The sequence below is a fragment of the Vombatus ursinus genome, unplaced genomic scaffold, assembly GCF_900497805.2.
Source record: "Vombatus ursinus unplaced genomic scaffold, bare-nosed wombat genome assembly UNPS02014798.1, whole genome shotgun sequence".
NCBI lineage: Eukaryota > Metazoa > Chordata > Mammalia > Diprotodontia > Vombatidae > Vombatus > Vombatus ursinus.
Window position 1 is genome coordinate 48,133,456 of NW_020954576.1, and position 17,374 is coordinate 48,150,829.

Below are 17,374 nucleotides of genomic sequence, written 5' to 3' on the forward strand. Positions count from 1 at the left end.
AAAGGTATTCAGTATTTCTTTTGGTGTCTTTGCACAGGCTACCTTCCATGTTTGAAATGTTCTTCCTCCTCCCTCATCTGTTTTTCTCAGAACTTCCAGCTTCCTCTAAGGCTTAGCTCAAGTGCTATTTCCTAAGTGAGGCCTTTCCTGATCCTTCCCAGTTAGTGCTCTCCCTTCTCTCCCAAAATTACCTTGTGAATATATTGTATTTACTTATCTATATACCTATTTTTTTTCCTCTCAGAGAATGTAAGGTCCTTGAAGGCAAGAACTGTTTTAATTTTTGATTCTGTATGCCTCACAGTGCCTGGGATGTAGTAGGCCCTTTTAAAATGCTTGTTGAATTGAGTGAACCTGATCGAGGATTGATAATCACTGTAGTTTTAATAATGTTTGTATGTAGACACACCTACATAAACATATGTTTAAACAGACATATCATATGTATATTATACATAAAGTATATACATATATAAACATATGTAGATGTAGATGTATCCACACACACACACACACACACACACACACACACACATACCTGTTGATGCATCCAAAAAGTACAAATAAACCAATATGCACTCAGTCACTGGTATCCATTTCTTTAAAAAAAATAAAGAGATATAGTTCTCTTCTCTCATTGTCATTGTCATCTCCATATGGTATTCATAACTTGCCTCTCCAGTCATACTTTTCATATAGGGCACAGCTTTTAAAAGTACCAGGCAGTCCAGCTTTTCCCTTAACTTGGCTGTGCCCTATACCTTCTTGATATAGAGTAGAGAGGGAGATTTTTCAAGGTAGAAGAGGTAAAAGCACTAAGCCTAACAGTTGTTTTGAAAAATTCTCACTGCTGTTTCTGCTGATTCCGTAGATATCCAGCCACATACACCCACTCACACATCCACACAGTAAAGGAAAACAGAGTACATGACATTGTCCCACTCTTATGTTTTCCTAGACTAGTCATAGATTGTTCATATCCTAAAGCCATGAAGATTCAACTTTCTTTCCAAAATTTTACAGTGAAGATGAATCACTGAGTTTTGGGGGACCATCAAAATCAAGAATCCCCTAGATTTTGGATTGATCCCAAGTAAAGCACAATAGTTCCTTTTGGGGTGTAGTGCATCAGGAAATAACCCAAAGTTCATTTAGGTTAACTTAAAATATCACATTTATCTACATTTGTCAGGTGTCACTGAGCATCATATTTTAAGCTTGGCTCTATTGCTTTCAGACTGTATCCAGGATTGAATGCCAAAACCCTAAGGGTTCAGTCCGGGAAGCGTCAGAGTTGTATATGTACGTGTATTCCATTTCTCCCCATCTGGACTCGATAGGCAACTCTTAGCAGTGTAAGAGCAAGGAAGGGGAATTGAATAGGCTCATGTTGATTTGCCCTAAGAGAAGCCAGTGTCCTAGAGTTGATCTAAATTATTTTTTCTTGAACCTAATACCAGAGGAGCAATTTTAAGTAACATTTTAGACTTTTCCTCCAATGTTATCAAGCAAGGGCGGGGGTCCGTGTTGTGCTTCTGGAAGAGGGGTCTCCTTTGTCTTCTTCACCTGACTTCTACTGCTGGTAGACTTCAGAGCTTTCTATCCCTGGTGGTTTGTCCAAGGTCAAGACTACAAAGGGAGAAAACAGATCATGTTATACAGTCAGTTCTCTGGTCAGTAGGCAATTGGTGACCTATTTTGAGGGGTTATCTAAGCCTTTTGCTTTTCTTCCCTGTCCTGGTTCCTTTTTTGAAAGTTTAGTTTTATTTTATTTTCAGTTCAAATTTTCTCCCTTCCCTCTCCCCCTCCTCCATTCATTGAGAAGGCAAAAAAAGTGGAACCCCTTACAAGTATGTATAGTCATACAAACTAGATTTCTGCATTATCCATACCCACTCCTCAAAAAAAAAAAGAAAAAGAAAAAATATGCTTCAGTTTGCATTCTGAGTCCATCAGTTCACTGTCTTCATGAGTCCTTGGAGTTGTGGTTGGTCAGCATTGATTAGAGTTACTAAGTCTTTCACAGCTGATTTATCTTTGCACTATTGTTGTTAGTGTGTAAATTGTTCTGGTTCTATTCACTTTTCATTAGTGTATACAAATCTTACCAGCTTTTTCTGAAAGGATCCCTCTCATCATTTCTTACAGCACAACAGCACTCCATCACAACCATATACCATAATTTGTCCTTCTATTCCCCAGTTGATGGGCAAATCCCTAGTTTCCAATTCTCTGCCACCACAAAAAGAGCCGCTATAAGTATTTTTGTACATATGGGTCCTTTCCCTCTTTGACCTCCCTAGGATGTAGACCTAGTTGGGGTATTGCAGAGTCAAAGGGTTTGTACAGTTTAATGGTTTTTTGGGCATAGTTTCAAATTGCTTTCTAGAATGGAGGGACCAGTTCACAGTTCCACCAACAATGTATTAGTGTGCCTGTTTTTCCGCAGAAGCCACCTAGTCCAACCCCACCTGCCATCCCCTTCATTTTACAGATGAGGAAACTGAAGCTCAGTGCCAGGGTCACCTAGCTAATAAGGCAGGATTCAAATCGAGGTCTTCCCAACTCACAGTGCCTTGCACAAGGTAGCTGATTGTTAAATGTTTGATGAATTGAACTGAATGATAGAGGGAAGGAGTTTTTTAGTGCATCCTCCAAAGAACTGACTACAACACTCCAACTTGGGGGTGGGTTGGAGAGGGGTGGTTTTTGAGAACTCTGTCAAAGGCATGTGAGGGTGCAGGGTTGAAAAAATAGCTCTAGGGACTCCTGCTGCCTGGGGTCCCAGAGACTAAGGCTGTTCTTGGGAGGTATTCCTGCCCTGAGGGAGCTTTTCTTTGCAACTTGGCATAGAAGTTTTCTTTACGAAAACAAGATTTGGATTAGAGTCAAGTCCCTGAACAGCACAGAGACAGCCAACTAGGCCCCTGAGAGGAGTTCTAGCCAGCAGAGGCAGGAACCAGCTTCTGGTGCCCTGAGCAGGCTGGGGACAGATTCTTGGCCAGGCATTTCTCTATCAGGGTGGGGTTCCTTGAGCTGAGTTCACAATTGATGGTCTCTCCCCCCTTTTTTTTTTCAGCTGAGAAAGCATGCATTAGCCTAACCTGGCCTTGCTCCCCCTGAACACCAACAATTGCATGGTAAGCCAGGAAGAGGGGGAAAGGAAACAGCAGAAAAATAAACATTTCCTTGCATTTTGCTTGGAACAGGGTACTAGCAATGGTGTGCTAAGAGCCCTGATGCCCTTCCATTCGGCTTTCCTCCTCTTGTAGAAAAATAGATCCTTCCCTTACCTGATGAGGACCTGGAGTATATCCTGTGGAAAAACAGGAGCATGATGTAGAAGGTAAAAGCCAGGCAGCCAAAGATCACGCCGCAGACCAGGAAGCTGTATTTGCCCAGCACTTGGATAATCTGCCAACGGGAAAACACATAGACACAAGAGCCTTTTAAACATAGGCCCTGAAGTTGCATGGGAAGAAACATCTTTCTTGAGCCTTTGATGAAATTTTCAGTCAAGTTCAGGCTCATTTCCCTAACAGAAGCAATAGGGGCTGACAGAGAACATTGCCCTGCTTTTAGATCCAAGACACCTCTTGAAGTTTTTTCTACTTGTTAGCAAGGGCCCAAGCTCACTGCATGAAAACCATTCCCATCAATCAATTAAAAATCACATTAACCAGACCACTTTATGGTGTGCAGAGAACTTTTCTCACGGTAGATCATATGAGCCTTATTATCGCCCATCTTTTGTCATTCAGTTATTTCATTCATGTCTGACTCTCTGTGACCCCATTTGGGGATTTCTTAGCAGAGATATTGGAGTGCTTTGCCATTTCTTTCTCCAGCTTATTTTACAGATGAGAAAATTGAGGCAAAGTGACTTGCTCAGGGTCATGCAGCTAGTTAGTATCTGAGGTTAGATTTGAACTCAGGTCCTCCTGACTCCAGGGCTGGAGCTCTATCCACTGTGCCATGTAGCTGTCCCCTGATGCCATTACTATCTCCATTTTGTAGATGGGAAAACTGAGGCTAAGACTTACCTGGGGTCACTTAATTCATAAGTGTCTGGAGCAGAATTTGAATGTGGCTCTTTATGACTCCAGGTCCAGCACTCTCTATACTATGCCATCTAACTGCCTTGACTTTTCCTTGTCTAGTTAAGTGTTAGAACCAGAACTTGGATTCATTCATATTTCATTTTAAGATTTATGGGAAGGAGGGCTTATTCTTATGATGTACAAGCCTTATTCTTCATCCCTCTTTTTCTGGATGGAGGCTTAGGTCCCACAGCTAGGAAACATCAGGTCCCAGACTCAAACTCAGGTCCGATGAGTGTAATGTCATTTTCTTTTCATTGCTCCAAGCTGTCCATCCAGTATCAACAGCAATGTGCCAGCCACCTTCCACCCCACTGCCTCATGACCCCTCACTCTAACCACATTGTGTCTGGTGTGTCTGAGAGCTGCCCTGAGGCTGCCCCAGGCTTGTCCACTGTAGCAGAGGGAAAGGAGACCCCCCCCCCCACTTTATTGATGAGTTAGTGGGATTAGCGTTTGTTTTTGTTTTTGGTGAGGCAGTTGGGGTTAAGTGACTTGCCCAGGGTCAAACAGCTACTAAGTGTCAAAGTGTCAAGTGTCTGAGGCTGGATTTGAACTCAGGTCCTCCTGACTCAAAGGCTGGAGCTCTACTCTCTGCGCCACCTAGCTGCCCTGATTAGAGTTTGTTTGAAGATAACTAGAGTTGGTTGGTGATTGATCTCTGGGCAGGAGCTGGGTCAGGAAGCCTGTGTCCCTCTGGAGAGTGGCCTAGGACCTCGGCAAGGAGTGATTTAAAGAGAGTTCCAGAGGGCAGTCTTAACATGTGAAAGTGTTGATGAAATTGAAAAAAAGTGAAAGCATTCTTTGCGAGGTATCCTCCCATGGCCCCACTGCCTTCCCTGCCGCCTAGTCTTTCCCAAAGTTCTCCCTTCACTTTGGCCTCCCACCAGCACTTGATTCCGCCCCCACACCTGCCTTTGCAAAGCAGTGAGAGGATGGGCGCCGGGGTGGGCAAAGAAAAGTCTTGCTCTCTCTATGAGACAAAAGTCCCAGCGAGAAATTGGGGGAAGGTGACCGGTTGCCATAGAGCATCATAGAATTTGACACTTAGAGATCGTTTAGTCTCGCGGCTTCATTTAGGCATCTAGGTGGCACAGTGCACAGACCGATGGACTTGCAGGCTGATCTGAGTGTGTGACCCTGAGCAAGTCACTTAACTTCAGCCTCAGTTTATACAATAGGGGCACCTACCCCAAAGGTCTGTTTGGGAATCATTAAACGAGATCACATATGTAAAACACATTGCAAACCTTAAAGCACTACATAAATGCTAACTAATATGATAGATGAAGAAGCTCAGATCCCCAAAAGTTACATTACTCACCCAAGGCCGCATAGCTAGCAATTAAGTGAAAGAGCCAGGATTGGAAACCCAGTTTCTGACTCTAAATCCTGAGCCTTTTCACTACATCACAACCCTTTCCTGAGGTTCACTGCCCAGGCACCCCCTTCTTCCCCCGCCCCCCCACATACCGAGCCAATGAACAGCTGGAGTGTCATCTCTCCAATTCCTGCCCCTGTTACCAGCATTGTGGTTGCACAGCCTGGCACAGGAAGAAAGATGAAAAAAAAAGGCATTTAGTAATTGTTAGATTGTTTAGTGTAGGCATCCTCCTTCGGAAATGGAAACTGGGCATTAGGTTCAGCTGTGTTCACTGTAAGACGGCATCTGATCATTATTCTCATTGTCACTAAGGTTGTCCTGGTATACGCTGCAGACCCTACCCCCTCCCCACCCCACTCCCACACACATACCATGATATCCAGACAGGGGAAGGAGGTTTAGGGCAGGCCCCATTGTGCTGGGAGCTCCTAGGCGCTCACACCTCTGCTTAGCTGACAGTGAACAGAAAGACTGTTTCCCCTTCCTATTTCCATACTCCTAGCTCCAAGGCTAGCTTCTGACAGCCCTTCTACCTACTTCCTAATATCCTTAAATATCCATTGTAGGAATGTATTCACTCCCCTTTCCTGTTGCCCCTATAACAGAGAGAGGCAGGGAGGGAATCCCCCAGTGCAGGGGAAGCACCTGCATCTGTCTCCTGCTTCTACCCCTGCTCTGTCTGAGGCTCCTGGTAGTAGTAAGTAGGGGTAAGTCAGCAGTCAGTGCAGGATGAGACAGGGACTTTGGGCTCCCTCTGTTCCCTTGACCATACTTTTATGTTTTTCTTCATACTACTCCCAATTCAAAAAATTTGAATGATCACCCGTAGCTTATAAAATAGTGTCTAAATGCCTTAAGTTGGCATTCAAGGCCCTCCACAATCTGGTCTCAATTTATCTTTCTAAATATCATGTCTAAGTTCAGTTCTCAATAGATGTTTGTTAAATATGTTCTAAGCAAGGTAGTGTTTGCTAGATACTGGAAACGATAGAGCTGAAAATATGATAATCCCTCCCTCGAGAAGCTATGTGGAGAAGTGAACAGAGTGCCAGGCTGAGAGTCAGGAAGAACCGAGTTCAAATGTGACCTCAGGCACTTACTAGCAGTGTGACCCTGGGCAAGTCCCTTAACCTCAGTTTTCTCATCTGTAAAATGAGGATAATAATAACACCTTCCTCCCAGGGTTGCTGTGAGAATCAAATGAGATAATAATTTTAAATCTCTTAGCACAGAGCCTGGCACATAATAAGTATTATATAAGTGTTAGTTATTATTATTAGTGGTTAATAAAAGAGATATAACAGGTATAGACATAAGTATGATGTAAGGTATTATTTTTGTTTCTTAGGCCCAACTTGTGATTTTTATCAATGCAGGGAGCACAGGGTATATATAGAGGTTTCTTGTACCAAGGCAGATCAATAATTAGTTTGTAGACATAGCCTTAGAAAGCTGCCTGGGACACTGAGAGGCCAAGAGACTTGTGTTGGTCAGTTGTTTCAGTCGTGTCTGACTCTTCGTGACCTCATTTGGGATTTTCTTGGCAGAGATACTGGAGCGGTTTGCCATTTCCTTCTCCAGCTCATTTTACAGAGAAGGAAACTGAGGCTGTATTTATTGTTGCATCTCCTTTGATACTCAGCATCTAGTAGGTCTTTAATGAAGGTTGAATTCTATTTCCCTTGCCTGCAATGCCCTTTCTCGTACTCTGCTTGTCAACTTGCCCACTGTTCAAGGCCCTACTCGGGTCTTCACATCTACTCTGGCTGTTGCCTCTCCCTTCTCGGAGTTCCTGTTGGTCTTAGAATGTATACCTTTCATTTGAGACTTAGAATCTCCTGTCATTTACATTGTCTGATATTTCCAAGCACATACGTTTCAAGTGCTTCGGGTATAATTTGATATAATAGATGATTCTGGACTTGGAATCAGAAAGATTTGGGTTCAAATCCTGTTTCAGATACTTTGGAATCCACTAGAAAAGACCAGCTGGGTTCCAGTGTCTCTTGGGCCATTCATGTTACTTCATAATCTCTCTGGTCTCAGGTTCTTCATCTGTAAAATGGGAGGGGTGGGCTAGGTGACTATATCCCAGGGCACTTCACAATCAAAATACCACAACAATACTACAAAAATACTACAACAATTCTACACCAGCCTCCTCCTTGACTTTGGGGGTACTTTTTTTCTGATCATATACACTCCCACCAGGGGTAATCAGGAAAAATCAAAGAAAAATAACATAAAAATTTTGAGCTGGGAGCTGCTAGGTGGTACAGTAGATAGAGCACCAGTCCTGAAGTCAGGAGGACCTGAGTTCTAGTTTGGCCGCAGACACTTACTAGCTGTGTGACCCTGGGCAAGTCACTTAACCCCAATTCTCCCCCTGGGTCCTAACTTAGCTGGTTGGAGAGGAGGCTAAGAGCTAAAATTACCTTTTGAGATCATCTTTGGATTTCAGTGATCTAGGTTCTCCTTACCTCATTATCATATATGATTGCTGCTGACTGTTTCTAAGACCTCCTCCTAGCCAGCCTGTGCTTCCTCCCCCCTCTTCTTAACAAAGAAATTATTAATCTTTTTACTGGTTCTACAACTCTGCAGTGTGTCTCCAATTAACTCAAAAGGTATTATGAAATTTTCAACACAAGATTAATCTTAATCGACTTATAAAAATAAATAGTAGCCATTTTTTTTGTGGGGGGAGCAGTAAAGGGGATTTTGGAATTACAACATCAAAGAAACAATGATAAGACGCCATGGCCCCCAAACAGCTAGGACTTAACAATTCTATTCTGAGAGTAAGGATTCCCTTTGGATAAACTGATACCTATCTGGAGGAAGACTTTAGTTGGATGTTGAAGGATGGGTAGGATTTTGTTTTGGAAAAAGAGTAAGGACGTTCCAGGGCAATGGTATGAACAAAGGCGTAGACAAGGAGAAGGAAGCTTGGTGTATACCAGTGGCATTCACTTACTTGTTTGTTTACTCAGCAAACATTTATTAAGTGCCTACTGTGTGCAATGAGCAGTAAGGAAACCAAGATGATTGGAATGAAGGGTATATGTTGGGGAGCAGGAAGAAATATGGCTGGGTTGGTGAGATGATGGAGCCAGGTTATGGGGGCCATCGAAAGCCAAGCAGAGGAATTCAGGCTTGATGTACTTGTTAACCAGTGAGGAAGCATTGGGAAACATTGAGCTGCAGAGTAGCTCCCAGGCATAGTCGCATTTACCTAGCCAGCACATAATAGTTCTCATTTATACAGCTCTTTAAGGTTGGTTGGTTGGTTTTTCGTCTTTTGTTTTCAGAGAGGACCAATGATGTCACAAGGGTGATGTCTTGACTTGCTTGTGAATTAGACTTAAATGAGCCACAGCACTATCTCAACAATGTTTGGAGGGGTTATAGTTAAAGAAACTGAGGCTTTGGGAAAAATGATTTGCCCATGGTTACTGGGACAGCAAGCATCAGAGTCAGGATGTGAACTTGAGTCTGCCTGTGTTTTTTCTACAAAATGACACTTCTCTGGATTTATTAAAAGGGGGTAAAGCCTAGAAGCTTGTAGTTCAGGAATAAGGGGCTGGACCAAGGCATTGGTGGTGAGAATGAAGAGGATCGGGTGAATTTAAGAGATATGTCAAAAGAATGTGTTGACAGGGTGGATATAGAGGAGGAAGAAGAAGGAAGAATCAGAGGTCTTTTAGTTTCCTAGCCTAGGAGAGTAGAAGAATGATGGTACCAGAGGCCAGAATTGGGAAGTCCAGCAAGAGGACTGGTTTTGATGAGTTTTTTTCTCCCCCTTTTCTTTTCTCCCCCTTGGCTACACTAAAACTCACCATTATACTGGAGGATGTCTTCAGTATAGGCCAGCATGCTAGGGAAGGTACTGCTGAGGAACAGTCCCAGACAGGCTGTCCCCACAAACAAGAAGACAACGTTGTAGTAAACCAAGAGGAGGACCAGGAACGTAGCCACCACTCCTACCTGTAGAAAATGAGATGGAGCAGAAGGAAGAAAAGGCTGGTAAAAACATTAGGTAAACAAAGGAGAAGCGGGAGCTTCCTCCCCACCCCTACTCACCCCCATCTGAGCCTCTGTTGAGTCAAGCACACATTGGGCGACTTTCTTGATCTGGGGAGGGAGTCTCTTGGAACACTCAGAGGCTCCCAGATCACAAGCAATTCTTAGGCACCCTGGATGTGGGGAGGAGCTGTGTGCAGTTGCTCTGCCACCTAGTGGGCAAGCTTGGGAACTTCATCTTTTGTGTAAGTGTCCAAGGAGAATTGAGAAATTTAGAGGATTCAGGATTTAGAGGATTTAAAGACAGAAAGAACCTTAGAGATCATATAATCCAATCCCTTTGTTTTTATCAGTGAGGAAACTGAAGTCCCATCACACAGGTAATAACTAGCAGATATTTATAGAGCATGTTAAAGTTTGCAGAGTGCTTTACAAATATTATCTCATTTGATCTCTGTACAACAACCCTGGGAGGTAGGTGTTACTATGATCTCCATTTTACAGATGAGAAGACTGAGGCAGACTCAGTTAAGTGACATGCGCAGGGTCACACAGCTAGTAAGTGCCTGAGGCCAGATTTGAACTAGGATCTTCCTGATTCCAGATCCAGTGATCTATCCTCTTCACCAGCTTACCACCTAGCTAAGTAGTGACTGTGAAATTTGAGCCCAGCCCTTCTGACTCCGAAGCCAGTGTTCCTTCCATTATACCAGATGGCCTCCCCTTAATGTCATTAGCAACACTGCCTGCAATTCCATCCAAGACTCCTCAGCTTCCTGCTTTGGCAGGCCAGGCAATCCTGTTGAAAGTACAAACTTTCTTATGAAAAGAAATGAATGGTTCCAGAATTTTAAGATCAGCAGGGTTGAGAGGACTGATGGGAAGTCCTTTTGTAGGAGAAGAGAAAAGGGGTACTCACAGTAAAGTCCCTGAGCAGAGTGGAAGAGTTACCAGCAGGGAAAAAGTTATCCATCCAGGCCAAGAGCAAGGACCATAATGGAGAGGGGGTTGTGACTGGAGTGAGTAACTTGGAGGTCTTCCAGGTAAGACTTCCAGCTCTATCAGTAAATTTACTGTTACTGTCTGGGAACTCTTGAGATAGACTATAGGATCAAAAGTTAGAGTTGGAAGGGATGCTGGAGGCCACTGAGTCCAAGCCCTTTATTTTACAAATGAGGAAATTGAGACAAACAGAGATTAAGTGACTTTCCCAAGGTCACACAGCTAGTAAGTGTCTGAGGTGAGATGTGAATCCTAGTCTTCCTGACTCTAGGTCCAGTGTCTTCTCCAGTATACCACAATACCTTCCAGTGGGATCACAGAGAACCCAGCTATCACATTGAATCCTTATTTCCTCCTTTATTTCTTTCCTTCTTTCTTTCCTCCTTCCTTCCCTTTCTTTCTTCCTTCCTTTCTTTCCCGCTTCCTTCCTTCTCTCCTTCTTTCCCTCCTTTTCTCCTTCCTTCTGCCCTTCTTTCCCTCCTTTTTTCCTTCCTTCCTTCTCTTTCTCTTTCTTTCTTCCTTCCTTCTTTCCTTCCTTCCTTATTCCCTTTCTTTCTTCCCTTCCTTTCTTTCTTTCCTGCTTCCTTCTCTCCTCCTTTTCCTTCTTCCTTTTCTTCCTTCCTTCCTTCTTTTGTTTCTTTTGTTTCTTCCTTCCTTTCTTCCTTCTTTCCTTCCTTCCTTATTCCCTTCCTTCCTTCCTTCTTTCCTTGACTGGACCACTTTATCTTATTCAAGCTGGAATGCAGAGGCCACTCACAGGCCCAATCCCATTGTGGATCTGCATGGAACTTTAACTTGCTTCTTCTTTTCATCTGGGGTTGTTCTGCTCCTCCTTAGCTAGGTAAGGAGCCTTCTTCTCCTGGAGTACTTGCTGTATTAATGCTGGGCTTAGTACAAACACCAGACGGGCTTTAGCCCTACTGGACCTCAGAATTCTCAAACTCAAGAAATCCACTAGCCTGACCTGCTCCAGCAGCAGAAATGACAGGTACTGGCCGCCATAGCTGCCCCCATTGAAGTTTCATTAAAATAGCCTTAATTTTCTAGCTCCCTAGGAAAACTAATTCTGTCTCAGTTTGGAAAAGGTTCCAAATGAAAGCCCCTCCATATAAGTTCTAGGTAAGTATTGTCCACATTTCTGTAAAAACAACAACAGGTGCCAGGAGGCCAGACTGCCAGTGGGAAGATGGAGGAGCAGCTTCCTCTATGGCATGCCATAGCTTTAGAGGGGGCACTTTTAGAAGTCATCTTAGTCAGAACCCTTCATTTCATAGATTGAGAAATGGAGTTGCAGAGAGGTTAAGAGACTTGGTCGAGGTAATTTTGAATTCCAGTTCCCTAACTCCAAATCCTTCATTCCTTCCACTGTACCATGTTACCTCTTTCATGAAATAATATTTTGATCTCTGAAATTCCCCACTTGGCCTCCTACCCTTATTCCAATCAGACCTGCTTTATATCTTGTTCCCTAGGCCCTACCTGTTTTCCCAGTCCATCAGGCCCCCCTTGGGACTTCATTTGCTTCATTCTTCAACCTTGATCTCATGACTGGCCATTTCCCTGATAACGCCCCTAGCTCCCTGGATGCCATCATCCCCTTCTCCTTGACTTGTTTCACTTTTTGCCCTGTACTCTCCTCAACCCTGAGTTGCCCCTCTTCCCCCATCTCTTTTCTCTGTCTGCAATCCTGAGTGATGAACATTGCTGGAGAAAATGAAAGGCCATGGAAAGAATGCTGGATTTGACATCAGAGGGCCTGGGTTTGAATTATTGCTCTTCCCTTACTACCAGTATGACTTTGAGCAAGTCACATCCTCTCTGAGCTTTTTCCTCTTCTGGCCCCTGAGGTTCCTCCCAGCTCTAAATCGATGATCTCAAAGTCACAACCTACTATAAATACCTGCTTTCTAGCTTCAGCTGGGCCCTCACCAATGCTTGATAATCCTTTCATTTAGCTCTGGTCATTTTCCTCTCAGTCTCTACATGGATGGTTCCAAACTGCTTCCTCCACCCCACTCAATGCCTGCCCCCCTCCCCACTCTCCACAAGCCTTTAACTGGACTCCTACTTTCAGCAAATAACCTCCTCTCTGTACCCTGCCTGCCTCCTTCTCCCTCCCCTACAACTTTATTCAAAAGGTAATAAGTAGCATTTATATAGTGCCTATTATGTGCTAAGCACTCTACAAATATTACCTCATTTGATCTTCGCTACCACCCTGGGAGGTAGGTGCTATTATTACTTTACAAATAAGGAAACTGAGGCAGATGGAGGTTAAGTGACTTGGCCAGGGTCACACAGCTAGTCAGTGTCCGAGGTCAGATTTAAACTTAGTTCTTTCTGACTCCAGGCCCAGCACTCCCATCCACTGTGCCACCTAGCTGCACCTCCAAATGTACCCCAACTCTCTGCACACCCCATGCTTTCCTGTCTCCTGTGTCTTTGGCTCACCCTGCCCCCTCTCCCCAAAATGCCCTTCCCATCCGACTCCACCTGGAGAAATCCTCTCTATCCTTCAAGGCCCGGCTCCTTCTTGAAGCCTTCCCTAAAGTCCTACTTACTACTATCAGGAGCTACTGGAGTTTTTTAAATAGGGGTATGACATGTTCCCTTTAAGAAAATTACTTTGGCAGCTGAGGGGAGGATGGATTGGAGGAGGATGAGAGGTGAGGCAGGGATGCCAGCAGGTGACTACAATAATGCAGGGACTGAGACCCAGCACTAGGGTGGTGGCTTTATGAGTAGACTGAAGGGGGCAAAGATACATACAAGAGATACTGGGAAATTAGAGAGGACAAGATTTGACACTAGATCCAATATGTGGAGTGAATTTAAGCGCAGTTGAGGATAACACCAAGGTTATGAGGCTGGTGACTGGGAGGATGGTGGTACCCTTGAGAGTAATAGGAAAGTCTGGAAGAAGGCTAGTTTTTTGTGGGAGGTGGAGTCTGTTTTGTCAACATAGAGTTGGAAATGCCTTCAGGTCATCCAGCTCAAGAGGGCCAAAAGGCAACTGGTGATGCAGGCCTGAAGGTCGGGAGAGGGAGGGGGGAAAGGGAGAGAGAGAGGGAGGGAGGGAAAGAGAAGGAGGGAGGGAGAGAGGGAGGGAGGGGGGGCAGGCCTAGATCAAGTGATCTGGGAATCGTTTGCATAGAAATAATCACTGACTCATGAGAGATGATAAAATCACAAATTGAGATGGCACAAATGGAGAAGAGGAGAGGGCCCAGGATCAAGACTTGGTGGAGGCTCATGAGTAGTGGGATCGACCTGAGTAAAGATTCAGCAAAGGAGACTGAAAGGGCTGGGAGAGGCTATGCTGGAGAAAGGCGGCTGAGTGTCTCTGGAGATTTATATTCAACTTTAGGATAATGGTTGCTCATTGTTAGGCATTTAAAGCCCTTTATAACCTGGCTCTAGCCTACCTTTCCAGGCTTCTTTCTTTTAAAAAAAATTTATTTTTTGTTACATTTTAAGTTCCAAACTCTCTCCCCCCCAACCCCAATACAGATATATGTGTGTATCTATTTAATCTATCTATGTATATTATGAAAAACCTTCTATTTATCAGTTTTTTTAAGAGGTGGATAGCATCTTCTTTTGTAGATCCTTTGTAGTTGACTTGAGTATTTATAATATTTAGAATAATTTAGTTGTTCACGGTTATTATTTGAACAATATTGCTGTACAGTGTACAATGTTCTCTGGGTCTTACGCATTTCGCTTTTCATTATTTCATGCCAGTCTTTACATGTTTTTCTAAAACCAATATGCTCATCCTTTCTTACAGCGTAGTAGTATTTCATCATAATCATATACCACAATTTGTTTAGCCATTCCCAATTTGATAAGCACCCCCTCAATTTCCAGTTCTTTGCCACCACAAAAAGAGCTGCTATAAATATTTTAGAACATATAGACTCTTTTCCTTTTTTCCCCTGATCACCTTGGGAAACAGAACTAATAGTGGTATTGGTGGGTCAAAGGGTATACAAAGTTTTATAACTCTTTGGGCAAAAATCCAAAATGGTTGGATAAGTTCACAGTTCCACCAATGGTGCATTAGTTTCCCAGTTTTTCCACAGTCCCTCCAACATTTTTCATTTTTCCATTCTATCATTTTAGTTGATCTGATAGATGTGAGATGATATCTCAAAATTGTTTTAATTTGCATTTCTCTAATCAATAATGATTTAGAGCATTTTTTCATGTGACTATGTATAGCTTTGATTTCTTCATTGAAAACTGCCCGTTCATATCCTTTGACTATTTATCAATTGGGGAATGACTCTTATTCTTATAAATTTGACCAAGTTCTCTATATATTTGAGATATGAGACCTTTATCCAAGAAAATGTCTATAAATCCCCCCCCCCCCAATTTTCTGCTTTCCTTCTAATCTTTGCTACATTGGTTTTATTTGTACAATCCAGGCTTATTTCACAATACTCCCTTTCATCCCCTCTGCTCTCTAGCCAAAATGGTCTTCTTACTATTCTATATATAGGACACTCCAGCTCCCATGCTGACCCCCATCCCTAGAATGTACATCTTCCTCATCTCCTTTGAGAATCCCTAGCTTTCTTCAAAGGCTCAGCATAGGTGTCACTTCCTGCATGAAATCTTTTCTGATTCCCCTACCCCACCCCACCTCACTTACTCCACCCCCAGCTGCCACTGCCTCTTGCTTCCACAAATAACCTTGTATTTACTTTGTATAATTTTGTATTTACTTCCACGTGTACATACTGTTTTCCCTGATAAAAGGTAAGCTTCTTGAGGGTAGGAGGGACTGTTTTATTTCTGCCTTTGTATCCACAGCATCTAATCCTGTGACTGGCATTTACTCAATGCTTGTTGACCGATTCAAAATTTTTTCTCATTAAAACAATTTCCTCTATAATACTGTGAACTTTATGTTTGTGGTGGGGAGTCAGTCTTAGTAGGAGGGAGTGCCATTCATAGACCTCCCCACATCTTCTGGGTGGATGGGTATGAGCAAAGAGGGTGAGAAGATCCCTTAAAAGGCACTGAGGCTGCTCATGGCACAGTCACATCATTGAAGCTCATCTCTGAGCTGTCAAAACAAATCAGAATGATAAATCCTTGTATTTCTCTGTCCTTTTCTAGTTAAGGCGATCCCCTATTTATTAGCTCCTTTTCCCTTTAATAGTCAGGTGAAACATGCATATTGCAGGCTGGGGAGTAGGAGAAGTGATAGGGGAAGGACAGACAGTATCTCTATGTAAGAAATAGGGAGACAGATGGAGGCCCAGAGTGGAGAGTGAATTATCCAATCACTGGCAAAGGTGGCACCAGGTCTCAGGTGACCTGGAACCCAGCCTGGGCTTAGGTCCTCTACACCCTTCAGAGTCTGCCTGTTTATTTGGGAGAGAGAGAGAGAGAGGGAAAAAGAGAAAGAGAGAGAAACAGAGTGAGAGTGAGAGAGAGAGAGACAGAGAGACAGAAACAGCCTGCAGTTTGGGTATTTGTGCATTTCACATGTGAAATGTGCTAGGGTAGGGTGAAATGCACAAATTCACATGTGAAAGTCAAATGTATGAGGACAAGGGACATGCCTCCTTCCTATCCTGGCAGGATATGAGCTTTAGGCTCATAATGCTGTAAACTGTCTTATGCAAGCCAGTGTGAATTCCCTCCCTGCTTTGCACACATGCTTCTCATAGAGCCATAGATCATGGAATTTAGAGTGGAAGGAGAGCCTTAAAGAGTATCCAGCCCAACCCCCCCTCATTTTTACTGAGGTGGAAACTGAGACCCATTGGAGAGCAAATGATTTGCCCAAAGTCAGAGTCAGCATGTGGCAGGGCTGAGTTTCAAACCAAGGTCCCCTGACTCCAAATCCAGTGTTGTTCAGAGAATATTAGAGCTAGGAGGAAGTTTATTGCAATGATGTAATTTTAGGAATCTGGGAAAGAGAAATAAAAGGACTTGCCTTAGTTCTCATAGCTAAGTCATCTTTTTATTTACTCCTGTCTTCTCCACTCCCCATCTGCCCCAACATATCCATCCCAACATTGCTGAAGAATTGCACAGACAAATGTGTGTGCATGTGGTGGGGCTTGAAGGCTGGAGGAAGGAGGGAAGCGGTCATCACCAGCCCCCTGACCTAAATTGCAGTATTGTGAACATACCAAGTTGATGAAGACCATGGTGGCTGGGCTTATTCGAGAAGAGATGGGGATGGAGATGAGCCGGCCTAAGGTGACAGAACCCCAAAAGATGCTGGAAAGGTAGCCAGCTGCCTTATGTCCTATGAAGAGTGGATCATCTACCGCATAGGTGTATATAAAGGCAGAATATTCACCCTGTGGAGAAACCAGTGCAAACTGAGTGAGGCTGCTGTCTTGTCTGACTAGTACCCCACACCAGGTGCCTCAAGTTTCCTCATCTGGAAAGTGGTGATAATAAGAGCACCTACCTTATAGAATTATTGTCAAGATCCAGTGAGGTAATCTTTGTAAATCACTCTGTAAACTTTAAAGCACGATTTAAGTGTGGGCTATCAGTATTGGTGAAGGCCCATGATTTCACTGGCATAGGGACTGTTGGTGAAGCAGCTCCCTCTACCAGTGAGTCTGGGAGGATGATTGTACCCTTAATAGTAATAGGAAAAATTAGAAGAGGGCAAGGTTTGGGGGTGGGGAATAACAGCAATTGCCTGGAATGCCAAAAGTTTAAGTTACCTTGCCCAGAGTCACATAAGGAGTATGTGGCAGAGCAGAACCTGAATCTAGGTCTTTCTGGCCCCAAGGCCAGCTCTCTATCTACTGTACCACACTGCCTATCACCACCACCACCACCACTACCATCATCATCCTCATCCTCATCATCATCACCACCA

At 43.6% G+C, this 17,374-nt stretch overlaps 1 protein-coding gene across 2 annotated transcripts in view; it reads right to left on the reverse strand.

Moving 5' to 3' along the window:
- Positions 1-208: 208 nt before the first annotated feature.
- Positions 209-17,374, reverse strand: part of MFSD4A (major facilitator superfamily domain containing 4A) — a 61,993-nt gene continuing 44,827 nt past the window's right edge. The window contains exons 6-11 of one of the 2 annotated variants that reach the window (XR_003569897.1): positions 16,665-16,838; positions 9,324-9,471; positions 5,574-5,644; positions 3,294-3,414; positions 511-1,629; positions 209-409 (exon numbers count right to left, since the gene is read on the reverse strand). Coding sequence is in view for 1 of the 2 variants with exons in the window: in XM_027871002.1 (XP_027726803.1) it covers positions 1,574-1,629; positions 3,294-3,414; positions 5,574-5,644; positions 9,324-9,471; positions 16,665-16,838 (570 nt within the window). In the remaining variant the exon portion in view is untranslated. Of the gene's footprint in view, positions 1,630-3,293; positions 3,415-5,573; positions 5,645-9,323; positions 9,472-16,664; positions 16,839-17,374 lie in introns of both variants that reach the window. The other variant, XM_027871002.1, reaches the window with a different exon arrangement.